Below are 26,836 nucleotides of genomic sequence, written 5' to 3'. Positions count from 1 at the left end.
TGCAGACAAAACTTCTATAAGTGTCCTGAAAGACCCAAAAGGAAGCAGCCAAACCAGACCAAGTCTTCTGGGAGCTATGTTTTTCTTGTTTCAGACTCTGTTTGCATTAGGGCAAGTCACCTTTATAATCGCTCTCTGTTTTTAAATCCAGCCATCAGCTGGAGGCAATGTCAGATAAATCTCTGGGAAGACTTTAGCAGTGTTGCTAACCCTTCTGAGCTATTACAAATTCTGCAATATATTGTAACCTTCTTAACTCCCTATCTCTCGGGAGCCTGCTGGTTTTTTGAGATTCTGTGTCTAGTCATCATAGTTGTAGAGAAGTCTTGAAAGTGTGACTCATAAAATCTAAAAGGGAGTGAACTTTTAAAAGTTGTTTAAAAAAATTTTAAAGCCAGTTGGTGATTTTGGAGAGTGGAGGATTCATGATTATGTATTTCTGAATGCTCCATTTGCAAAGAAATTACTCATAAGTCTCTTTTCACAAGGAAAAGGTCAAATAGAAATTGCTTTACAAGGAAAAGGTGGAAGTGGAGGGAAAGGATGTTCCTTAGTGTACTAAGGTGGTAACCACTAAGTGGTTATAGACCACTTCAATATTATTTTCATTTCAGGAATTAAACTATAAAAAAGCTCTTCAAATAACCTAAATATTTCTCCTTCAGGCTTTAAACAAAAGCCTTTACACTCCATTGGATCTTACAAGAGGCTATAAACAGTCCTCTTCATATCTTTTAAGTAAGGGTGCTTTTTAATTTTCTGCATGATTCAACTTAGAACAGTTGATTTTGAGACTGATTCTTTAAGTGAAAATACATGGCAGGCAGGGAAACACACAAAATGATCAGAGATAAGAAAACTAGAATTTTCCAGAGAACTTTTAATGCAGATTAATCCAAGAGGAGACTGGATAACTGCTATGGATGATATTACTATTATTAATTTGCCATTCCAGGTTATGCCATCTGGCATGAGGTATAGTAGACAGCCTTTACTGTTCCTACTGATGTGAGCATATGTGACTTTTTTCCCCTTTCTTTATCTGGATGAAAGATCGTCCAAACTTATCCCTAAAGAGTTGTTCCTGATAAGTCAACTGGTAAAATTTATCACTATTGTTTCAGAAAAAACCCATCCTAATATTACATGACAGCTCCCATCATATCTGCAAGTTAATCTTTCGGTGTTATTTGAGAGCAATGGAATATAGTACAGGCTGGATCCTACCAACTGTCCTGATTGAGCCAGGATAAAACCAATTTTATTTCTAGTAATTAAAAACAAGGGATACAGTGGAATTCTTTCTTCCTTCTAATGTAAAATTCAGGAGAGGATCCAATTATGGTCTGTATGTCTCGTTTCCCATACCCAGATCTTTTATAGTAGTATCAAGCCTTGATTGCTCCACCATCTTAGACATCCATATATCTTAAAAGATAAAATTTTGTACAGCCTTCTGTACAGTCTTGATATCAACATATTAGGTGAAGAAAGGTATATGCAAGAGCTTTATTGGTTTACTAGTAACTCTTGGGAAGTTGCATTTGGGAAAGAACACGACCTGCAATAGCAGTATGTCCACACAGAAAAACCTGGCCTGAAAATGCCACCTACAGCCAGCCTTAGGCTGCAGAGACCATTTGGGGAAAAACTTGAGCATTGTGTAAAATAACAAAGAAAGCCAAATTTAAAAACTGAAGAGAGTATATGCAATGAGATGAAGAATTACTGGTGAGAGCCTTTCTAAAAGCAGCTTTGAACATAGTGTCCAGTACTGCAAACTGCAAAGTTGAAGGGTTGTTTTTTTGTTGTTGTGGGGTTTTTTTCTGTGTGAATTTTTTATTTCCTTTAAAACTGGGATTCTTCATTTATATATTGATTTTCTTACAGTTTCAGAAATGTCTCTGCAGGTGTACAGATAAAATTGATAATGAGGCTAGCTAGACAAAATTACCATCACTCGAATCCTTGAAATCTCTGGGAGTGTTGTTGCCCCCCCACCCCCCCCCCCACCCCCTTTTTTTTTTTTTTTTTAAAGAAGCCTCAAGCCTGCTGACAAAAGTAAACATGAATGGGAAATCCATCTGGATTTCCAGCTTCCTTGAATAAGCTTTGGATTATGAGTAAAAGTTGTATTTCCATATATGATTGATATTGTACAAATAGAATTTCATAAAAATGGAATTCTAGTTTGTTGAAGAAATTCTTTGTATTCAAGAGTGGAAAAAGGCTGAAACAGCCAGTTTTCTTGTAGCCATTTCCCCCTTTTTTTCTAAACTCAAAATATTGCAAAGTTTTAACTAAACTGGCTATTTAGGATTCCTGGAATTAAAATATTTCTAAATTTCACCCTTTGCCTGAACCCCTTCCATATGTTGCAGGAAACATTATTGCTGTTCCCCACAGTGATTCCATCTCTCCTTAGCTGCTTCCCTGTGTGTTTAAAGTGCCACTTGGGAGATGACATTTCCTGTCTTATCTTACAGTCAATCACTCTTGTTTCACATTCATCCCTTAATGGCTCTGGCAGAGGGAGAATTTCTGAACCATCTCTTTCTGGGTCACACTAACATGGTGTTTATTTTTTCTTCTCAGAAAATTCTGCCAAAATTTAGGGGTTTTTCTCATCCAAAATTTGTTAGCATTCTGTTTGTTGCTGGGAGGATATTTTGTTGTGGATACTTGAACCAGCCAAATCAAACAGACAAACAAGGAGGAAGCTGGCATATAGTGACAAGAAATGTTTTATTCTCAAAATCAAAACAAGATCTGAGTCCTCTGCCTAAAATCTTACTTTAAAATGTTTCTCTTCTCTGTGTCGTCTGGTAAAAAATGCTCGTTTTCTTATAGCCAAATACACAATCGTGTGACCATTTCTTGGTGTTTTCTGCTTTGTTTCTTAAAGAAAAGGAAACTTAAATGAAGAAATAACAGTGTTGTATCCATGTCTTCAGGGCCTGCTGACAATTTTTCCAAAATTTGAGATGTCATTTGAGATGTTGGAAACTCTTGGCTTTGAAGCTGAAGAACACTCCCTCCGAGTCCCATGTGCTTCTCAAGTCACCTGCATGTTGTCATTCTAGTATCAGATCTACTTTGAAATTAATTTCACTAAGAGACTTGGTGTGAATACCAAGTCCAAAGCTTCATTTCATATTCATGACTAAACCATTCACATAAAATAGCCTTTTAAAAGTACTTCTGTTTATCTATAAGAAACAAACTGAACCCCAAACTCACATGTGTTTTTCTAGTATCTATACTTCATTTTACTAAATGCTCATGTGTCCATGGGAGGCCTAGGATCAGCCATAAAGATCATCTGCTGCCTTATGTCAGCATCTCAGCAGGCTTTCTGATGATGAAACATGGATATAGGAAGGGAAATGGTGTGATAATTGTAGGTGTAACAGCTCAGCCAAGGCTTTGTCTCTTGACCTGGATGGTTATCCTGTTGGAGCTTTGCCAAAGGACCTCCATTTGTAGAAGGAGAGAGAACATTGCAATGACAGAATTAACTGTTTTTCTTTCTGCGTATTTATGCAGATGATGGTGAATCCCCTGAGAGAGATTGACAAGACAGTAGGACAACTAATGGATGGACTGAAACAGCTGAAACTACATCGATGTGTCAATGTCATCTTTGTTGGTGATCATGGTAAAATAAACAATATTCTTTATCAGTATGTAAATGCTTGAGCGATGTAGCTGTACATACAACAGGTAGCTTACATGAAAGTTTCATTGAAGATATTTTAGTGCTGATTTTTTTTTCTGATAGTTTAAATCCCCACACCCAGCCAGTTGGTGAATATTGGCTGCTCAGCCCACCTGTTAATTGTCACTGGAGGCCATTTCTCTTTCATAACAGTAATCTGAGTATTTACATCTCCACTTATATTTTTTCAAAGTTTGGCATTTTTGGTATCACATCCATGTACAGCTCTTCTTGCATGTCTTGGAAGTCTAAAGTATTCTTTTTGGTAGTTTTTATGGAAGCAAACAATTTAGTAGCAATGTTCTCTTTTTCATGAGGAGCAGGACTTTAGAGCAAGACATTTTCATGGCAATTAATTGGTGAAGCTGTCTTATTAGGAGAAAGGTCAGAATACCTGTAAAGGACTGTGTCCAGCTTGGAAGGATTATGCCATCAAAATAATGGAGAAAAAAGGAAAGGGATAAAAGGATATTTCAGGGTCAGATGGAGAGCCATCCAAAAAGCAGAGATATTATTTGGTCTCATTCTTTCAGACATCAGAATAAATTTACAATAGATGAAATAGTAAATACTAGCGAAGACAAAAGCAAAGTTTTGTTAAAGGAAAATGGACCATGTTTGAGATAAACCTGTTTTTACATAACTTTTAAGCAATGCTACCAGAGGTTCTGTCCTGTATAGATCTTTGTTCATGAAAGTCTCAAGAACTGCTACATTAGCAATACAATGGAATATGTTGCCTTTCTGGCTATGGGGAGGGAAGGGTAAAGGAGCAGGAGGGGCTTCCAGGGGAGGCAGTTTTGTGCTGAGAACTGCTTGTGACTGACACATTCCTTCCCACCACAAACGGCTGAAGGAGAGAATTGTTTATCTGCGGCTGCCTTAGAAGGGACCACCATCAGACAATACCTTTTGTGTGTGACTTCTCTTTAAATCCTTTGTTTAAAAAAAATAATCCCCAAAGTGGTACACTAAACTAGAAACAGATTTCGATTTTTCCATGAGCTTAATTTGGAGATGTGTCAGTGCACACATGGTATATGTCATGGCTGTTTCTATGACGTTGGGACTGCTATTTCTTTCATGCAGGCAAGTGCTAAGATCACCCCTAGTTTGGCTCCTACCAGTGTCTGATGTTGGAATTAGATGACTGGGAATAACAAGAATAAGATTAGTCATCCAAAAGAAATAATTCACAGGCACTTTGGGGTCTCTTCCTGTGTTGTTTTGGAAAACATGTTTATTTTCAAGCTGGATTAATTTTGTACTTTCCTTCTGCAGGGATGGAAGACACTACTTGTGAAAGAACTGAATTTTTAAGCAACTATCTGACTAATGTGGAAGATATAATTTTGCTGCCTGGATCTTTAGGGCGAATTCGTCCTAGGTCCAGCAATAACCTAAAATGTAAGTTAATTTAATTGTACCCCTTATGTCCTGAGAACTACACTTCATGCCTTCCTTGGGCTCATGTTGTAGGAAGTGTTGAGTTTGCAGTGTGTTAGGAGAATATTCACAGGGAAGTCTAATAAAACCCAGCTGCTCACAGATCCTATAGTGGCAGAGCTGTGTCAATTTGACTGAACTGTTCTGGGCTGAACCCCACCCTTTTATGGCAAGAACTGGGAATTTTTAAAGCTAGTTTCATATGGCAGCATATGTGTCATGAGTTTGTTCACACACTTCTCCCCTCCCAATAAAAACATGGCTTGTGGGAGCTCAGCAAGGATTGGATATAAAAAGAATAGCCTGGTATCTTTTCTGACCTAATGGAAAAGAAGTGAATTGTCTGAATTCAGTAGCTTCTTCATACTTTTGGCACAGATGAGAAGCAGTGTGGGCTGCTAAATAGCAACAGACTTGGAATGTTGAAGGATATAAGGGAGCTGTAGAGCATGAATTAAGGGACAATGTTGACAGTAAAACCTGCTACTCTTTTTGTACTGTGCTGTTAGAAATTCACCCTGATTTCATGTTTGAGATCAGCTGATCTTTAGTGAGAGCACTTGGGGCTCAGGCAGGAGTCCTCTGGTGAAGCTAATCCTGTGATTTAAAGCATTCCAGGCCCAGCTGCCACTCTGCTGCTCTGCTGAGGGCTGTTGCCTCCAGGGCAGCAGCACCAGGATGGGGCTTGTGCCAGCACCATGGCTGCTCTGTTTCAGGGTACTGGGACAAACCTGGCTTTGCCCACAGTTTAAACTACTGTGCTGAGTGGGAAACTCAAAATAACCAGAAGTACCTATGTTTTTCACAATGCATGCTGCAAGGATGATAGCTTTTTGTAGAGTAGATCATCAGGTAGTTGAGATAGCCAACTGACCCTCATAACACTTGGGGTGTGTGTACCTTGGCTGTGGACAGATTGAAAAAAAAAAAAAATTATCTTTGAAGATTTCTAGATTAGCGGCATAAATCAGAAGGATTTGGTAAAACTTTGTTAGATACTGTTTTATGTATGCATTTATTTTACTTTAAACTGATTTACTTGGACATTTATGCTGTAGGAATATGGGAAGAGTAGAGATCTGTTGAAAGTAGTGCATGCATTGATGCGACTTCCTAGACTACCATAAAGACTGAATTCCTGCACTTCACAGTCTACTGAAAGCAGTTCCTCTGAGAAGATGTTTTTTTAAAGATCTTTCAATCCTTGAATTCCCAAATTGCTGTGAAAAATCAGTTTTATTTGGAGGATGACTGGCACTTTCTTCCAAAAGAACCAGCTAGTCTGACTGACCTCTGAGTCATACCCCTGGTGTTCCAGCAATACCATTTTCCTCTGCTGGCCTCTGATCACAGCTCCCTAGTTTGAATATTTGCAATTGTTTATAAATCAGCAGTTTGAAGAGAGAACAAAGAAGTATATTCTGAGGTTTGCCCCATTAAATGGCAAATTACCAGCTTTTTTATTCCTCGGTTTTCCAATGGATGATGCTGCCTCAAAGCCTGCAGGCACACATTGGTGCTGGGTAAGCCTGTAGCTTGTATTTTGAGATTCAGTAGAGCTCACTTCAAGCTCAGCAATATTGCATCTTCTGCAACAAAAATAATAATTATGAAAGAGATTGTAATGTCGTAAGATTTTCTCTTAGCCTGCTTTTTCTCTCAGGACTGAGAAATGCTTTCCTCCACTCCCTCCACCCCCTCCCTCCCAACTCTGCAAGAAGCCAGACATAATGTGGACAGCTGCAGGTTTTGGTCTTTCTATATTTTGTACGTCCTTTAAATAGTCCAAATTTTTATCCAGAACATTTGACTATGGCTTTTCATTTACTCTGTAGTGGCCTATGAAATATGTAAAACGTTAAAAAAGAAAAAAGTGCTATATATGTATCTTACTTTTCCTAAGGAAATGCCTTGTTACTTTCAGATGCAGGTTCAAATTTTTAAAGGAAAGTCTTCATGTCTGGGGATTGTTTTTTTATTTTAAAGGAAAATACTCAAAAGACTTGAAATGATATGTTTTCAGAAAATAGAATAAATATTAAGCTAAAGCCCAAATCATAAACTAGTGAGCAATATTACCTAAGCAACTAAATATCACTACATAAAGGGTATACAGTTAAACTTCAGCTCATATTCAGAATATCTTATCTGATCCATACAAGGTACTTTTAGAAAAGGTCAGCCAACTTCTATAAAACCACATTACCCTGTGGGTTTTTTTCTGCAAATTGTTAATATTTTATCTTTTTGTCTTTTTTTTTCTTTTGCTTAACAGATGACCCTAAAGTGATTGTTGCCAACCTCACAGTAAGTACTGTTAGTACTGGGAGGTACCTCTACCTACACTGCACTGCTCAATTCACATCTTAATTTGGGACATTATTCAGCATTCTCTCCTTACTCTTTAGGCAGGAAACCCAACCATAAACATGAATAAAGACGGTTAAATGGGGCTCTTCATGAGTACAAATTAATGTTTGTCATAAATTCCAGTGTTTGCTACTGTAGTAGCTTTTATAACCATTTTGGGCAGTGCAGGGCCAGAATCTTCCTGACAGTCTTGACTCCCTGAATTGAGTCTATTTATTCGTCCCTTCAGAAATGGAAAGTAATCTTTTAGGGTAAATATTTTACTAGCACTTCGAAGACGCTGAAAAAGTTCATTTGATAGCCTTCAACTATAACCTTGTTTTTAATGGGAAAAACGTGTTTAAAATAAAAGCTGATTAAAAAAAAAAAAAATACTATAACCAGATGGCTTTAAATATATCTGCAGGCAAGATGTATTTTGAGCATTCAGCTTTCCTCTGAAACTTAAGCTTTGGTCCATTTAGACCAAAATCCTCCATCTGTGAGCTAAGTAAGTGTGATGTTTTGCATGATACATTAAAAAATACTGTGATGAGAAGGAAGCTTTCCAAATACATCTTGAATGACTCCCTGGGCCCTGGAATTACAGAAACACTGCACAGAAAGGGCTGGACCACTTACTTTAGATCTACCCTTTGCTTTCAAGACATAATCAAGAGTGGCCTTAACATCTTGATTTCTGTAGTTTAAGGTGTTATGTGCATCTAAGCTGACAGCAGTGTCCTTTGTGACCATTTATTTTTCAGTGTAGGAAGCCAGACCAGCACTTCAAGCCCTACTTGAAGCAGCACCTTCCGAAACGCTTGCACTACGCTTACAACCGGAGGATTGAGGACGTCCACTTACTGGTGGATCGCAAATGGCACGTGGCAAGGTAAGCTCTGGCTTCTGCTTCCATCCTGATTTTCAGCCTTTCTTTCCTGAAGAAATGAGACACCTGGGATTGCCCTGTCTGTCAGCATCGTGCTCCTGCCCCATGGGAGCAAGGGGAGTTTTGAACTTCTGGTGAGGTTCAATTACATGTGCTGCAGCAGGATGTGGCTAGAACACAAAATGGTTTTGAAGTTTTGGAAAATCAGTAGCTGGATAGAGGGTAGAAACCAGTTTTATTCCCTCAAGCAGCCGAGTGTTTTTTGCCTGATTAGCGTAAGTATAGGAGCTGTTAGGGTTTTGGTTTTGTTTTTTTTTTTTTTTAAATTACATGCAAGCTTATTCCAACCAGGAAGCAGGGAGTCCTGGAGGAAGGGGAAGTCATATGTGATCAGAGGAATCCGAGGCTGAGTGGATGCAATAGGTGAATGGAAAGAAAATGGAGATATTGGATGAGTGGGTGAATATCTGAGAATATGTGGAAGGGTATGACAGGGCAGCCCTCAAAGTGCCAGCTGTGTATTTTGTTGCAAAACAAATCCACAGAAAAGCAGGATGTTTTAGCTCAGAGTAAACCTTGTTTTGGGTTGTTCCCCCTCATATTTCCCTGACCTTTCAGTTACAAAATATGGGCAATTTTTAGTATTATTAGTTAGCTACAATTTGAGCAAGGAAAACCAAGTTGGCATATGTATGTATAGAATAAAGAGAAGACGAGTAGCCTTTGTTTATTAATTGTGCGCCCCACTCTAGTTTTCTATAATTTTTTTTCTTGCTTTGATTTTTTGACATGTTACAGTAGGAGAATGACTGGGTCTTTTTGCATAAAGCTGACTCAGTCGTTCTTGGAAGATGACACAGCTTTTGACTCATGGTAGTGTGTTATAAGCTGTAAATGATGGTAGGGATTTTCGCCCATATAGCTGCCAGGCAAACACACGGTGTGTTGTAAATGCCTTTTAACATCTGTTCTTATCTTTCTGGGAATTATGCAAGGATCAGTCTGCTGAAGCAGTGAATGAGAAACCCCAGCTTTCTTGCATAACTCCACTAGCTGGCTGGCTGGTTGCCCCATATAATTTCTGTGGCTAAGGTTCATGTACGTGTCAAAGAATCACACTCAGACTTTTAGGCCTATAAAAGTTTTAGTTTTCAGAATTTTACTGGAACTGATGGGATGGCTCATGTCAATTTGTGTTTAGTAATTTGTTATTAACAACTTCAAACTGTCTTTGGCTTATTTATTCATTAGATTTTTGAAACCTCATTCACCAATAATACATTTTTAATGTAACTGTAATTCCTTGTATATTCACACAGAGAAAAATGGCTGTTATAGACCTGATTGCTGTAATTAGTAGTTTACAATGCCAAAATCAAACTTTGGCAGAGCATAATTTTATTACAGATGAAGAAATTAACCTGTAGGATGCTCTGGTCCACTGTGTGTATTGCTCTCATGTGGCCCTCATAAAACTGTAAAAAATTACACTTGAACAAGCTGGTAATTACAAGTCCTATGACACAGTACTTATTTTTCCACATGTATTGTAAAAAACCCAAAACCCTCAGGAACAAGCTGATAATTAGTGTTCCTGTGATAAAGCGCTTCATTTTCTCAGCTATGTATCTTCATTTCAGTCCTTCTCTTTTCCCTCCAATTTGTTTCTGCTCCCCATTTTTGTTTATTGGGTGAAAGGCAAACAGGTGAAAGCACTTGACAACATCCTATGACATTTACAGCATTCTAAGGTCACAGAAGTACTTTTTTACAAGCCTCTGTTGGCTTATTGAGGATTGGAAGAGTATGGTCCAAAATACCTCCAGTCTGTAGGAGACTGTGATATGAGAAAGTCTGAGAAGATAGGTAAATAGCTGCTAAGGTTGTTATCATTGAGTAAGAACTGGCTCTGAGGTTTGCATCCTCTTATAGTGAGAGCAGAAGGAGCATCCCTGGGGTTGGTGGATAAGCCTGCAGTCTCCACTACTACTGCACTACCTTGTAACCTTAGCCCTTCTATATCCCCAAAGTACCTTGTCACATAAGCTGGCACACCTACACCTTTGAGAAAATTTTCTAATACTTTTTCAATTTAGGAAAGCTGTGGATGTTTACAGAAAACCAACTGGGAAGTGTTTCTTCCATGGAGACCATGGCTATGATAATAAGATAAACAGCATGCAGGTATGAACAATGCAGCAACCTTTGTGGGAGGGTTGTTGAAGGCAAAAGAATACGTAAATATTCTCTAAAATGTAAGTATTAACTGAAAAAAAACCCCTGCCTTTTAATGTTCTTCTTTTGTATTCTTCTCCCTCTCCTTTTTTTTTTAAGACTGTCTTTATAGGTTATGGTCCTACGTTCAAATACAAGACCAAAGTGCCACCTTTTGAAAATATTGAACTTTACAATGTCATGTGTGGTAAGCTACCTGCTTTGGAAATTGCAAGAGAAACACACTATTTTAGCTATCAGGGCTTCATTTAGGGACCCATGAGCTCCTGCCTTGACTCCCTCACAGTGTTCCTTTCCCAGTCCTCCCTTCCCAAGCACTGGATTTTTGGCCTTCTTAGGGCCCTCAGTTTTCTCTACTCCAGAAGCTGGCCAGTAACAGAGATTGCCATAGTCTTGCTGCATGCAGCTTGGCAGAGATCAAATACACACCACGGCAGGACATGGTGTCCACACCTCAGAAGTCTAGGAGGAAGGTTTCCTTTCAGAGACTGCTTCTACACCTGCATGTGTTACAGAGCAGCTTGAGGGCATCACTTAGTTTTCTGTGGCATCTCCTAATATGATTATGCTTCCTAAACTCCTACTGTAGCCATGAAGCAGATCTGACGATGTATACAGATACCATTTTTCTTTAATATTGATTTTCCATGGGAAAAAAAAAACAACAAGCAACAAACAACTTGCTAGACAAAGGTATAATTTACTTATTTAACTCCTTTTTTCCATCATGAGATACCAAAAAGGTAATTATCCTTTATCTCTAAAGCAGCTGACTAATAATGCTGTGCTCCAGGTGGTTGCCTTAAGGTCAACATCCTGACTGTAGGTTTGCACTGGAAGCTGAAAGAGTAGTTATAATAAAACTAGTTTTGAGTGTCTTGATGCAAATTAACCTTCTCATCATAAAAGGCCACTGTACTATTCAGACAGTATTTGCAATTTTATGTTTTGGACAAAAGGTTAGTATTTTTGTTACATTAAAAGCATTCATTAACACGTTACGTGTGTAAACAGTATTGCAAATAAATGTCTTAGCTCAGTAGAGATGCTGCTGCATACACATTTGCAATCTAACTATCATTCATTTATCTTTGATGTTTTCATAGATCTGCTTGGATTAAAGCCTGCTCCCAATAATGGTACCCATGGAAGTTTAAATCACCTGCTGAGAGCCAATGTTTTTAAACCAACTGTGCCAGATGAAGTTGCTAAACCACTTTATCCTGTCGCTCTACCTTCTGCATCAGATTTTGATATAGGATGTACATGTGATGATAAGGTATGTGTTTAGAATCTGATGATGCTTACGCTGCTAGCTGTAGTTGCTTACTAAAGTTGTTGCCATTTTAGCTATTTTGAGTGTTTTATCTGTAAGAATTACCCAGATCATTCCTGTGCAATGTTTGTGCCCTTTTGGAACTTTGTAAAATCAAGAAACAAAACAAAAAATCATCACTGTTTTGTAAGACTAGTTTTTGCTAGATACCTAATAAAATGAAATGCCAGAATGATCCAGTGATTCTAATTCATTTTTTTTCTGTTCTTGAGAAGAACAAGTTGGATGAACTCAACAGGCGCTTTCATGTTAAGGGAACAGAAGGTAAGAACCTGGTGCTTCAGTTAATAAAAGCTATTTTGATTACTCAAAGTTATAGCAGTTCTAGCTCTTCCTTTCCATCACCATTAGCAGGTTTAATATCTGCTGGGGAAGTGGAGAGATGAGGAAAGGAGAGGGAGCATGAGGCAGTGCTCCACTCAAACACAAGCGATAAATGGTGTGAAAAACATAGACCACATCTGCACACTGCGTTTTACCAGTATTGTTCAGAATTAGGTTTCACCAGGTCAGTGGTAGAAAGGATGGTACAGCTGCTTTGACAGTTCCTGATTTGGTCGTTAATACCTGGTTTTTAGGGTGTGGATTATCCACTGAAAAAAAGTGCAGAACTGCTCTGCTGGTTCAGGGATGCTCAGCGCAATTCTCTCCCTCATCAGCGTTCAATTCAACATTATGCCCAGGAGAAAACATCCCCTGCTCTCCTGGCCACTAGATCTTGGACCCTGCCTGCTGTATGGGTCAAAAGCCTATCAGTGACCAGTGTTAGGCTGTTTTCCTTGGATCTATGTTTTGATTTCTAAAAGTGAGCCAAGCCTGTTTGCCAAATGGTTATCAAAGTCAATGAACTGTGAAGCACAATAAAAGATTAGCCAGGATATTAGTTTTTCTTCTGTCTCTTTTAATGATATTTTTTACTTTTAATGAGAAAGCTTGTCAAAGATATCTAGTGGCATGTGGCCATAACATACCACCAAGAAAGAAGAGAACTAAGTTTTGTAGAGTTGGAGATGTCTTTTGTAGCCAAGATTGGGAAGAGGGTTGGTTTTGATTTTTGTTTTCTTTGATATTATTGATAGAAAATAGCACATCCCTCTTCAGAACATCACCTGTATTAGCCAAGTGAAAAAAAAAAAAAGACTCTTTTAGTGAGTAAGCATTTTTGTCTCCTTTTTGCAAGGGACTTTACAAAAAAACACAGGAAGGAGAAAAAGGCTAGAGAAGAGTAGCAGGAATGATAAGATAGTGGTGGATTTAAAGCTACAAAAAAAAGGGCTTTTCACCTCATGTGACTGAAATGTGGACAGAGATCCTTGTGGAGTCTCCTGTGTTTGGAGAAACACCCTCTCTGCATGCTAAGACCCCAACAAACTTTCAAGTGCAGAAAGGACTTTTAACCTCAAAGTGAATTGTGAGCCTGGTACTGGGATCCCAACCAAAACCACTGAAGAACTGCTGCTCTCTCTGTTACAAGATTTCCTTATCAGTTATTCAGGGTCAGTATCCCATTAAGAATTGTGTAAAATCAGCATGTGCTAGAAAGCCAGCTCCTCTCCTCTCCTCTCCTCTCCTCTCCTCTCCTCTCCTCTCCTCTCCTCTCCTCTCCTCTCCTCTCCTCTCCTCTCCTCTCCTCTCCTCTCCTCTCCTCTCCTCTCCTCTCCTCTCCTCTCCTCTCCTCTCCTCTCCTCTCCTCTCCTCTCCTCTCCTCTCCTCTCCTCTCCTCTCCTCTCCTCTCCTCTCCTCTCCTCTCCTCTCCTCTCCTCTCCTCTCCTCTCCTCTCCTCTCCTCTCCTCTCCTCTCCTCTCTCTTCTTTTCTTTGGCTTTCAGTAGTAAATTTAAATGTCATTTCTTCTGATCTGTAGAGAAGCACCTCCTATATGGGCGCCCCGCAGTTCTGTACCGCACAAAATACAACATCTTGCATCACCATGACTTTGAAAGTGGCTACAGTGAAACATTCCTGATGCCTCTCTGGACATCCTACACTATTTCCAAGCAGGTCAGTGCCATCTTTGCTCCTGGAAAGTGCTTGAAAAATCCTGGGGAAATCTGTTTCGTACCTTTGCTCTTGAAGTCCTTAAATTTCCCTTCCCCAAGTAGAGTTTCCCACCAGAAATTATATCAAATACCATTGAATTCAGTGCCAAAATCCCATTTTTCCTTCAGGTGAAAAGAGTTTTAAGGCAGTATACTTCAGTTCCCTTTTTTCATTTTCTTTCTAAGTTTTGCTTGATGCGGGTTTATTTTATTATTATAATCAGTGACTTCATTTGAATTATTTCCTATGGTGACTTCTGTTATCTGAAGGAGAGGGTCTGTGGCAGGCACAGGAGCAGGACTTGGTTGGTCTGGTTGGTCTGGGTGGACTGGGTGGTTTGTTTTTACTTCACACAATGCCTTCCATCTAATCTGTTGACTATATGAAACTGTTTTCTTTTCCTATAAGTGGTGGAATTACCTTTCTTGTCATTTCTGTGCATGTTCCTCAATGCAGGCAGAGGTATCAGGTGTCCCAGAGCACCTGGCCAGCTGTGTGAGGCCCGACCTCCGCATTTCTCCAGGAAACAGCCAGAGTTGTGCAGCCTACAGAGGAGACAAACAGCTCTCCTATGGCTTCCTTTTCCCTCCCCGTAAGTTCACAGAGCTTTTTAATACCTAGAGGTTTTGCAATTTTCTTTTTCTGTTAGGGAAAACCTTAGGTATGAAAAAACCTTCCATCAGATATAAACAGACTAAGGGTTTCTTTGAGATTATTGGGAAAACACAGTTGAAGCACAGGAATGGTTAATTTCCCCTCCTTCAGGGTGATTTCTTCCCCCGTCTGCTGCCTTCTTCTCAGAGGAGCTGCTTCTGCACCAGTGTCACATGTGGGGCTAAGTGGGATGGATCCATTAATCTTGCTGCACTTGCTAAGGATCAAGGGCCCAGTACCACAAGCTGGCATTGTGGTTGCAATCCCTTAACTCCATGAGAGATGCTCCAACTGATTCCCAGTTTCATGCACCAAAAGTGAAGTGTTCCACTTTAGTTAATAAAAATACAAGTGAATGAAGAAATGCAGAGTAGGAGTTTAAGCTAGAAGACTTAAAAAGCTGGCCCTTGAAAGTCAGTGGATAGATACCAGCTTGTATGAACTAGGAATGTGGTCAGACTTCTCAATATTTAATTCAAACAGTGGAAAGATAAACATGTATTTATTTATAAATCCATATTAGACTTGACTCTCGCATACTGTAAACATTTCTACCATCCTACAGAAGCAGTGCTAGTAGAAAACCTGTATGAGTGTCCTGGATTTTCCTGTTGCAATTACATTGATTCAGTCTCGGAGCAATGATCTTCTGTGATTAGTAAATGTTCAAGGGACAGAACTGTCCCACAGCTGTGAGCTTCATTGCTCTGCCTTCCTTGCTCAGTGGCTGAAATATTTTATGGCGGATTTCTGATACGGAATTACTGGTACAGAGATTTGCTTAGAGCTCAAAAATAATCCCACACTCCTCTCCCTTGAAATTGTGTGCCTCTTTTGTTAAAGCCTGCAGAGCAGCTCTCTGACTTTGAGACTGCAAACAAAATATATGAGCTATAAAATATTTGGAAATAGTCAACATTGGAAGCAAACAGAAAATCGTTACCTTCCATGTCCCACTGTCACATTAAAGAAAAATTGTATCCATGTGCTGTGCAATTCTGAATACAGCATTCAAATTGCTGTTTAGATGACATTATTCCCTTTGGTTGGTCTCTGAAACCATTTTCCAAAATTTTTTTTTTCCTTGAATTTCTGATATTTCACCTTATTAATATTATTCTGGTTTATTGTTTTCAGAATTAAGTTCCTCTGCAGAAGCAAAATATGATGCTTTTCTAATAACAAACATAATTCCAATTTATCCTGCCTTCAAAAGTAAGTGTCCTTTCCATGGCTTTACATCTCTTTTCCAACATGTTATTGTTTTATATGTGTGTTGGGCTACAGAATGAATTGATGGGAGAAGTTTAGAGCATGAAGTTCAGTTACCTGTAGCCAGCAGTTAATATGTGTGGGCACCTGTACAGTTCTAGGTATAGACAAGCAAAATACCACAAGTAATGTTTAAGCATTAAGAAAATTTTACTTGTCTTTGTGCTGGACAAGATATGCTGTAGTTCAGCAACTTTGCTTCATGCCACAGTTACTCAGTTTGTGCAAGACTATTCAGATTTTCTTGTCTGTAGCACAAACTACTGCAGAACATACTTAAGCAGCATGTTTTTACTGCTCAACTGGAGCTGCCTGGGAGTGTGTACGTAGTATGTTGTATTTCAGGGACAAGTGGTTATTTCTTGTTTTCTATTCATGCCCTTAGAGGGAGACCAAATGTATTTACCTATAAATAAAAAAGAAGAGGAGACCAGTTTATGGAAAACGAGGAGTGACTTTAACCTGGCTGAAACTTTCAACACTGCAGGGATATAAATTAACATTTCTTTTGTCTGCACATCCCTTTTCTTTCTAGTTTTGCCAAGAGGTAGGAAAACCATCAGTCTATTCTGGTGGCATTTTTGGCTTGGCAGGAGCTGAGAAGCCTTGGAAGAATCTCAAGAACCTGTTCTTGTGAGATTTCCAATTCAGATTTTAGGCCAGAGAGGTTTGGATAAGCATCAAAGCCTATGGGAGGCTTTTTCTTTTTAACCAGAAAAGAGAGTTTTAACTGAAAAACCTCTGAGTAGGAACAAGTGGTAATGTTTGCTGGAAATTTGAGCAAAGGCATGTAACTGATTACAGAGTGCAAAATTATTGGGGATTTCCCACTCTCAAATCACTTCATAAAAATGTTCCCTATGCTAATGTTAGTCTAAGCAAATTAGCTGAGATGCTAACCAGAGGAGAACAACCCACCACCAGCAGCGCATTTTGTCTAGCGGCCTTCCTCTTCATCACAAGTGGGTGAAGAATTCCCTGAGAACAAATGGTAGAACTGATACAGTTCCTGGGGAGTTACAACCACTGCGTGTGTGCAGGTTGCAGTGCAGGGAGCCAAGTATAAGTTCATTATCCAGAGCTTTTTCCACAACAGGGGAAAATACAGTTTTATGCTATGCTGGCTTCAGTGGCAGTGTTGGCTGCAGAAGCCCCCTCCTCCACTTTGTGTTTTTAATTCACTGTCCCATCCCCCCAGGCAACAGTTCTGTATCCAGCTTGTCTCCAGTTAGCCTGGTTTAAGAAACTCTCACTTTGTTGGAGCTGCAAGGTGATGCCCCTGGGCTGGCCCCTCATTGCACTGCCATTGCTGTTTTTGTGCCTGCAGTGGGAACCCAACTGGGGAAGTGATTCAGCTGGAAAGCTCAGGGGGGTGGGGGCAAAACTTGCTTTTTTGTGTTATTTTTATTGTTAAGGCTGATGCATTGGAGGAGTGAGCAGCTGGAGGAGTCCTGCTGCCAAGTGGTTACCACAGCTGGAGGATCTTGCGAGACCTTGCTTGTGGGGCCCTCTGCATCAGCCAGAGCAGGGAGTTCATGTGGCACTGAGCAGTCTGGGGAACAAGGACGAGGCGTACTGGGGAACTTGCTGAGGCTGGTGTTGCCATCAGTTCTGGGGAGCCGTGGGCTTAACGGTCTGAGCTGGCAAGACAAAAGTTAAACTTTCAAGTTTGAGATGCTTTGTTTGCACACATTTCTGTCACTGTTAAAATAAAAAGGAAAAAGGAAAAAAGAAAAAGGGAAAGAATGATGTAACTGGAGACTCCTGTGTGTTTCCTGTCTGCAAGCATCTTAGCTTGTTCAGGTTGAGAAGGGTGTGATGGAAGAAAGTGTATCACACTCTTCCTGAAAGTTGCTGTAACAGGTTGCCATGCCATAATTTGGTAATCTTTGATGTCAGCTAGTTTAAAATTTGGACATTTTGTATCCACAGAGAATTTAACTGGAAAAATATGATCTTTAGACTGCCCTTTCATTTAAAATATTTGTGGTTTTTTTTAATCACTGTGCTGTTTCCTTTCTAGAATTAAAAAAATATAAAACACAGCACCATTCCCTGTAACTAGATAAGAAAGACAAGGGAAATGCTTCCAGGGACATAAAAAATGTGTGACTATTTGTTTCCACTGCTGGTGAAGGAACAGCAAGCTCTCTGTACAGTGTCTATGGCAATGCCAGCCTGGGAGTGGTACTGGGCACTTCCTTTATCACTGGTTGGGGAAAAAAATCAACAGACAACAAAGAAGTCTGAATAGGCTTTATTGACCAAACTGAATGAAGCTGCAGTAAATCTGTAATGTTTAGTCTTTTATTTCCCCTGCCATTGTGTGAATGTTGTCCATTGTTTTTTTTTATGTTCAGGAACAAAAAATTGTTTATAAACTTGACATATTTTTGCTTATCCTAATTTTGGTGTGTTTGTTTTTGTTTTGGTTTGTTTTGGTTTGGGGTTTGTTTGTTGTTTTGGTTTGGGTTTTTTTTTTTGCTCTACAGAGGTATGGAACTATTTCCAAAGGGTTTTGGTGAAGAGATATGCCACTGAAAGAAACGGAGTCAATGTTATAAGTGGACCAATCTTTGACTATGACTATGATGGTTTACATGACACACCTGACAAAATAAAACAGTAAGAGTTTGCTTTTAAACTGGTTTGCTGTTGCATGTCTTAATGATGGCTTCATCTTAAACAATTCATTATCTGCTCATTATGAAATTTTTGGGAGGAGATGAAATCTTCCAGGTCTTTCGCAAGTTATTGTTCATCAAGACTGAATGCCCCTGTAGGTAGGACGGTAGTAAAAATAAGAAAATAGCAATTCAGCAGGTAACTGTTCACCTTGATTTTGGAGTTGAGAGTGCATTCATCCTTGAGATGAAACTGAATGTTCCAGATAATCTGTATTCTCTAAAATTCTCCAGAACTGAGCTGACAACTGTATAACAGAGCAAGCCATGGCAGTGCTGTTGAGTTAGATACTCAAGCCTTTTGTTAATTCAAGTAATGCTTTCTCTGTATGCCCCTGAACTGAAGAAGCTTTTCAGCACTGGTGTGTGGTATTTCTGTAACAGAGTATTAAAATATGAACTAATTGAATGCTCATTTTTAGACAATGTCTAGGAATTTAGCACATTTCAACAATATACATGTGTCCTCTCATGTAAGGGAGGAAATACCATGCTGTTTCTGTAACCTTCTTCCAAACAGGTTTGTCCTTTGTAGATACATGTTTGCTTTATTCCCTCAGGTTTGTGGAAGGCAGTGCCATCCCTGTTCCTACTCATTACTATGCCATCATAACTAGCTGCTTAGATTTCACTCAGCCAGCTGACAAGTGTGATGGACCCCTCTCTGTTCTGTCCTACATCCTTCCCCACCGGCCTGACAATGACGAGAGCTGTAATGTAAGTTCTGCTGCACTGCTGTAGCCTCATGGTAAACATATCCCTGGAACATGTGAAACCCCATTGCAGTTAGATACTGGTCTAAATGATGTCTTGAATGAAAACACAGGGTAGGAATCTACTTAACTGTCATGTTCAACTTGTAAGTTGAATAATAAAGTGATATCTAAGAAAATATGGAAATATTACTGCATGCAAAATTGTCTGGAATTGATGACATGCAGTAGGTTGTCATTAAATAGCTTGTGTTTAGGCATAAACTGCCAGTGCAACCTCAGAGCAGGCTGGGGGGAAACTGTGTGTGGAGATGTATTGTGCTGGCAGCCAGTCTGCTGTTTTTCTTGAGGTCTGCTTCCATATGCAAGCACAATCTAGTTTGTCTGCTGTGCCAGTCTGCATCAGACAGCACACTTGCACCCAACACATGCAGAGTATTAAAACTATATGCTAAAACCTGCCCAGGGTAGAGTTCCAGCTCTTCCTGTTTCCAGAACATGTCTTGAGTCAAGCAAAAAGTTTGGATTCTCATTACCAGAGGTGACCAGGCATCCTTCTAGTTCCTTTCCTATCTTCTTTAGGATGCAAGATCCTATAGTGTAAGAATCTTGGTGAAGCACAAGGGCTTCAGTCTGGCCAGCACTGCAGAAAGTAACAGGCAAGCTCGGGGGCTGATCATGTGGTGGGAGAGCAGTTGAGTCCCCATAGGCTCTGGAGCTCTGCAAGGACAGAGTCCTCCCAGGCAGCCGCATTTAGACTTGTCCTTCCGCCTGAACTTGCTCTCCCGTTACACAGCTGTGCAGATTCCTGCACACAGACACTTCACTATAGGCTGCCAGGAGACCGTTTCCTGAATGAACGCATTAATGTTATGAATTTTGTATTGGCACAAAAGTTAAGATTCCTATTCCAGCTACAGGCAGAAATAGCCATTCCAAGTCTGTACACAATTCACCTGGAACACTGTCTCTTTCTCATTCATCAAACATCGCCTGCTTTCAGGTCCCTCTTTTTAAAACCACTCTTTTGAAGCAGTATCCCTCTCTCTTGAGCAGGTCTGGCTTCCCCCTGTTGAGATTCTTTGCAGCTTTGGGCAGAGTTGTCATCCACCAGAAGTCTTGGAAAGTCCTACGTATATTTCATTGTTTTTTCTCTAGACTGCTTTCCTTTGAATCAAGATCCAGCTGGTGATCTGGAAGTTGCTAATCAGGCAGTTATTAATGCCTCTGTCCTTGTATCTCTGCTCATATGGAATTTTATGGCAAAGTCAATGCTTTTCTTTCTATATTGTGTGTCATCATCCTGTTAAACTTTAGTGCTACTACAAGGTCATTAGCAGATACTGGTCTATGCTTTTTACATAGCAAAGAACCACTGAAAAATATTTTAAATATAGCTTTTAAATGAAAATACAGTCAGGCAAAATTTTGCCATTCAAATACAGTGTCAGTCTTACTTTTGCACATGATGTTCCATCTGATTTGTTCAAAGAAGTGATTGTGTAAAAGCTCACGTACTTCTTGGATGAAATGCATGGGATAGTATAAGAATTTTTCCTTAACTTCTCCATAGCTTTCTTTTAAGATCTGAAGAAATATTAGCTTTCCCTCCACTCTGCTCTTGTTGCACACACTTTCTGTCTTCACCCGGCTGTTGGAAAACACCACTACTCTTCTAATTTGAACTTGTTCCATTTCCAAACTGTGTTTATTCATGGTGAGGTTTTATCCATTTATTCTTGTGTCAACATTTTTCTATGGCTTAAATAGCCCTTCACTGGGCTTCTTTGGGATTTACTCTAGCATTGATTTATGGTGACTCTCAAGGCATATACTTCCCTCTATTCACAGGAGACCCAGGGTCTTTTTTTCTCTTGAAAAGAGAACGAGCATTTTAGCAGCCTTCCTATGCATCTCTTCCAGTCTGATTTATATTGTTTTCTGGAACATGAATGAGATAAAGTACTCCAGCGTGTATGGAAACATTACACAAAATCCTTTCCAAGATCAAAAGTGCAGGAACCCTACTAGAAACTTCTTCCAGGGCACCGTTCTCCCTTTCAGCAAAGCCTTTACATTTCTCATTTAATAAGTGAGTTCTTCACCCACCTATCTACATTCTGATCATGTTCAGCTTTCCAGCTACTAACCTGATCTCCAGAGAGATTATCACAGTCTAGGAGGTTCCTCCAATGCATTGATGATAACTTCTTGATACAAATGGTGGACAAACCAACTAGGAGAGGAGTGCTGCTGGATCTTGTACTCACCAACAAGGAGGGTCTGGTTGAAGAGGTGATAGTCAATGGCAGCCTTGGCTGCAGTGATCACAAGATGGTGGAGTGCAGGATCGTGTCTGGGAGTAACAGAATACCTAGCAGGACCAGAACCCTGGACTTCTGCAGGACTAACTTTGGCCTTTTCAATCAATTATTAAGACAATTCCCATGGGACAGGGTACTACATGGTAAAGGGGCTAAAGATAGCTGGTCAACATTCAAGAACCACTTCTCCCAAGCTCAGGATCAGAGCATCCCAGTGGGTAGGAAATCAAGTAAGGGAGCCAGGAGACCCACATGGTTAAACAAGGAACTGCTGGGCAAACTCAAGTGGAAAAAGAGAATCTATGGATCATGGAAGGAGGGGCTGGCCACTAGGGAGGAATACAGGACTGTTGTCAGAGAATGTAGGGATACAATTAGGAAATCTAAGGCCTCCTTGGAACTAAACCTTACAAGTGAGGTCAAATGCAACAGAAAGGGCTTCTTCAATTATATTGCAGATAGAATTAACACTAGAGGCAATATAGGCCCACTGCTGAATGAGGTGGGTGCCCTGGTGACAAAGGATATAAAGAAGGCAGAGGTACTGAATGCCTTCTTTGCCTCTGTCTTTACTGCTGCAGACTCTCCCCAGGAGCCCCAGATCCCTATAGCCCCAGAAGGAGTCAGGATAAAGGAGGAGTTTGCTTTAGTAGATGAGGATTGGGTTGGGGATCAGTTAAGCAATCTGGACATCCATAAATCGATGGGTCCAGATGGAATGCACCTGTGGGTGCTGAGGGAGCTGGCAGAGGTCATTGTTAGGCCACTCTCCATCATCTTGGTAAGTCGTGGGCAACAGGAGAGGTGCCTGAGGACTGGAGGATAGCAAATGTCACTCCAGTCTACAAAAAGGACAAGAAGGAGGACCCGGGTAACTATAGACTAGTCAGCATCACCTCCATCCCTGGAAAGGTGATGGAACAACTTATTCTTGGCACTATCTCTAGGCATAACAAGGATGAGGGAGTCAGAGCAGTCAACATGGTTTTACCAAGGAGAAATCATGTTTGACCAACCTTATAACCTTCTATGAGGAAGTAACTAGGTGGATAGATGATGGTAGAGCGGTAGATGTGGTTTGTCTTGATTTCAGGAAAGCATTTGACACTGTCTCCCACAGCATCCTTGTAGATAAACTGAGTAATTGTGGTCTTGATGATGAGGTAGTGAGGTGGATCATGAACTGGTTGAAAGGAAGAAGTCAGAGAGTTGTGGTCAATGGAACAGAATCTAGTTGGAGGTCTGTGACTAGTGGAGTCCCTCAGGGGTCAGTACTGGGGCCAGTGCTGTTCAATAGTTTCATCAACAGCCTGGATGAGGGAATAGAGTGCGCCCTCAGCAGGTTTGCTGATGACCCTAAACTGGAAGGAGTGGCTGACACACCAGAAGGCTGTGCTGCCATTCAGCGAGACCTGGACAGGCTGGAGAGTTGGGGAGGGAGAAACTTGATTAAATTTAACAAGGCCAAGTGTAGAGTCTTGCATCTGGGGAAGAACAACCCCATGTATCAGTACAGGTTGGGGGCTGACCTGCTGGAGAGCAGGGTAGGAGAAAGGGACCTGGGGGTCCTGGTGGACAGAAGGATGACCATGAGCCAGCAGTGTGCCCTTGTGGCCAAGAAGGCCAATGGCATCCTGGGGTGTATTAGAAAGGGTGTGGTTAGTAGGTCAAGAGAGGTTGTCCTGCCCCTCTATTCTGCCTTGGTGAGGCCCCATCTGGAATATTGTGTCCAGTTCTGGGCCCCTCAGTTCAAGAGGGACAGGGAACTGTTTGAAAGAGTCCAGCGCAGAGCCACAAAAATTATTAAGGGAGTGGAACATCTCCCTTATGAGGAAAAGCTGAGGGAGCTGGGTCTCTTTAGCTTGGAGAAGAGGAGACTGAGGGGTGACCTCATCAATGTTTACAAATACGTTAAGGGTGAGTGTCTGGAGGGTGAGTGTCTGGAAGACAGAGCCAGGCTTTTTTCAGTGATGTCCAGTGATAGGACAAGGGGCAATGGGTGCAAAGTGGAACATAAGAGGTTCCACATAAACATCAGAAAAACCTTCTTTCCTGTGAGAGTGACAGAGCACTGGGACAGGCTGCGCAGAGAGGCTGTGGAGTCTCCTTCACTGGAGACATTCAAAACCCACCTGGACACGTTCCTGTGTGATGTGCTCTCGGTGATCCTGCTCTGACAGGGGGGTTGGACTGGATGATCTTTTGAGGTCTCTTCCAACCCCTAAGATTCCATGATTCTGTGATTCTGTCCAGGATATCTGATATCCAGTGGATTTTAGGTTAGCCTGCTAATTGATTGCCTATCTCTATTTACCCACGTGTTTTCAACTATTATATTTTTCTTCTAAGACTACTGAGGTGCGACTGACCAGCATAAATGGAGAAAACTATATTTTCAGATGTGTACACTTGATTTGTTGTTCTGCAGTACTATAATACTGCATTAGCTGATCACTGTGTTTAAAATCCTTGCTGCTGGACTTGAGGTTTCATGGACTGGTTGTGGAACAGAAAAACTAAAACCTAGATCATTTGATTGATTTTCTGGGGTCATGCAAGTGCTGTGTTGCTAGACTTGGTTTAAAATCAAACTCACAGTCCTATGATTTATTTGTATTGCAGATCTTTTTGCAAATTCTTAGGAATCCTCTTGGTATTCAAATAGTGACTACGTAGCAATAGGACTTCCCTTTGAGCTCTGTAAAATGCAGATTTTCTGCTCAGAAGGAAGGCCTGAAGACAACAAAAATGTCACAATGACTGCATTTCCAGTAAAACCATGTTGAGGCCCATTTGCAGACTGGGAACCACATTGCCAGGCTGGATGCTGAGCAGGAGACTTCCTCCAGCCATGTGCTGCCAGCTGGCTTTCCTGGAGCATGGAACCACGGGGCATCTTCCCTTTTAATTTGCATATTTATTTTCATATTCCACACCTAGTTTTGGGCCTCAGGTTGCTAGTGATATGGAGAGGAAAGTTGGTTTGGGGCTGAAGAGCTTCAAAACAGACAAGTGTTCACTGGGTCATGGACATTTGCTTTAGAGCAGCCAGCTGTGATCTAGTCAGTACTTCATGTCCTCTCTGTGCAAACGATCACGTTCACCCTCTTGGCCTTTCCGGGGTGACCCACAGCCTGGTCTGTGGCATACCTACTGCATTGGGTAGGCTCTGGCATTGCTAAAACTTAGTCTTGAATGGTGAGAGTATCACTTTGAAGGAGAACCTGGCTGAGAGAGCCACAAAGAGGACTAAACCCAGAAACAGAGTTTTATCAGCAAGATTTCCAAGACACATGGCATCCAAATGTCCAGAGGTCCAACCCTCCTTTCTTAACGTGCTTCCCCAACAGTGGTGTAGATCTACCAGCTCAGGAGGCCAAAGGGGGAAATGCGCTGCTTACTCTGTTATTTTCCCACATCTGCTCCCCACTGTGCAGTCCCCAGGGCTGGCTGCAGTGCTCATGGGACTTGTCCCTGGGCTGGTTAATGCAGTCAAACAGCCAGTAACTGTGGTGTTTTGCAGGGCCGATTTTCTGATGTGTTAGTGAGTTGCATTAGTTTGTGGATGGCTCCAGCAACCACTGGAGCTGGTAGCAGTGCTGGGAAGCAGGAGCAGTCCTCTCAGAGAGATTATACCCAAGCAACCCAACCCAAATCACTCCAGCAGCATGACCTTCTTGATATTTTGTTTTCACAGTGGAAAATGCTTAGTGAAAGTTATTTTTTCTAACAGTGAATAATATGCCTGTTCTAGTAACAGGGTTTTACAGGTACCAGCATAAACTATAGTTCAAAACATACAATGAATCATAATGTTCTCCAAAAAGTGAAGTAGAAAGATTTAAATAATATTGTGTTAGATAAGGTGCTGGTCAGATGACAATAATTTGTAGGGGTGGGGTTCAAAGCTAAACAGCCTAGAGTTTGGGCTTTGATAATGCACAACTGGTTAATATGGAACTCCTGTGAGATAAAAAAATATGTACTGGCCAATGGATCTTCTAAAAGCAAATGGCTGTTCTTCTGAAACACCTGCAAAATGGGGCTAGGTTTTCCTAGATTAATATAGTAATGTTCTCAAGCCCATCCTAAAATAGGCTCCAGAAGAAAACTATAGGCACCATCTGGCATGTTAAGTTTCAAATCTGTTTTCTTGGAACTTGTTTACCTTAGTCAATCTTGAATCAGGCACAGAGATTCTTCAAATGGACCCAGCGTTTAGCAAAGCTGCATTTGCTTTTGAAGCTGATTTTTGACATGGCATGGTATAAAACTTTATTTCTTTCTTTATTTGCTACGTTTCAGAGCTTGGAGGATGAATCAAAGTGGGTTGAAGATCTTCTCAAGATGCACACTGCACGTGTGCGTGACATCGAGCAGCTCACAAGCTTGGACTTCTTCCGAAAGACCAGTCGCAGCTACACAGAAATACTATCCCTAAAGACATACCTGCATACGTTTGAAAGTGAAATTTAGCTTTCTAACCCAACTCAGTGCATCCTTTTATCAACTGGTGTATATTTTTATATTGTTTTTATATTTATTAATTTGCAACCAGGACATTAAAAAATATTAGTATTTTAATCCTGTATCAAATCTTAAATATTAAACCCTTTTGTCATTTGTTCTGTTTCTCTAATGTTTAACATAGGTATGTCTCTTCGTTTGTTTAGTAGTGCTTCTAGTACTGCAGCTTAAGTCCTTACATCAAGCTTGTAAGTGGTGCTGCAGGATTTGATACGTGCATCAAGGAAATACTAATTTCCCATGTCCTTTTACCACACTTGTAGTCCTGTACTGTGTATCAAAATACTGAACATGTAAAATTTCATTCATTTACTGTTAACTATGTGACAGACATATTTAAACCCTATAGACAAATAGCATCTTAACTATAATAAACCACACATTCAGTTTTTTTAATGTGTTTTGATTTCCTTTCACAGGGACATTCAGAGGGACTTGCGGGCAGCTGAGTGCTGCCAGATCTCTCTCATTCACCAGGCAGAGCCCTTGTCAAGAGTTTAGGTTTGCTGGTAAGAGGACTGCCAGGAGCCCAGGTGCCCTGCACTGGTACTTAGCAGGGAGACCATGAAGCAGACACACAAAAGTCATTACTGGTTAGGTTTTGCCATAGGGGCAGAGCTGGGAGAGGAGGTTGGTTGGGCTCGTAAG

The 26,836-nt window shown here is 40.6% G+C and overlaps 1 protein-coding gene across 4 annotated transcripts in view; it reads left to right on the top strand.

Moving 5' to 3' along the window:
* The window catches only part of ENPP2 (ectonucleotide pyrophosphatase/phosphodiesterase 2), a 75,039-nt gene extending 48,455 nt beyond the window's left edge, over window positions 1-26,584 (top strand). For all 4 annotated transcript variants that reach the window (XM_051609774.1, XM_051609771.1, XM_051609775.1 and 1 more), the window contains 14 exons: window positions 3,547-3,658; window positions 5,000-5,125; window positions 7,440-7,471; window positions 8,281-8,408; window positions 10,502-10,589; window positions 10,740-10,827; window positions 11,747-11,919; window positions 12,192-12,240; window positions 13,839-13,975; window positions 14,471-14,606; window positions 15,806-15,883; window positions 18,433-18,565; window positions 19,185-19,341; window positions 25,967-26,584. In XM_051609774.1, the coding sequence (XP_051465734.1) occupies window positions 3,547-3,658; window positions 5,000-5,125; window positions 7,440-7,471; window positions 8,281-8,408; window positions 10,502-10,589; window positions 10,740-10,827; window positions 11,747-11,919; window positions 12,192-12,240; window positions 13,839-13,975; window positions 14,471-14,606; window positions 15,806-15,883; window positions 18,433-18,565; window positions 19,185-19,341; window positions 25,967-26,137 (1,608 nt within the window). In that variant the 3' untranslated portion in view covers window positions 26,138-26,584. The remainder of the gene's footprint in view (window positions 1-3,546; window positions 3,659-4,999; window positions 5,126-7,439; window positions 7,472-8,280; window positions 8,409-10,501; window positions 10,590-10,739; window positions 10,828-11,746; window positions 11,920-12,191; window positions 12,241-13,838; window positions 13,976-14,470; window positions 14,607-15,805; window positions 15,884-18,432; window positions 18,566-19,184; window positions 19,342-25,966) is intronic.
* The last annotated feature ends 252 nt before the right edge of the window (window positions 26,585-26,836 follow it).

Source organism: Apus apus, chromosome 2 (assembly GCF_020740795.1).
Source record: "Apus apus isolate bApuApu2 chromosome 2, bApuApu2.pri.cur, whole genome shotgun sequence".
NCBI lineage: Eukaryota > Metazoa > Chordata > Aves > Apodiformes > Apodidae > Apus > Apus apus.
The sequence above is the reverse complement of the archived record's forward strand: the minus strand, read 5'-3'. Positions and strand labels throughout refer to the sequence as shown.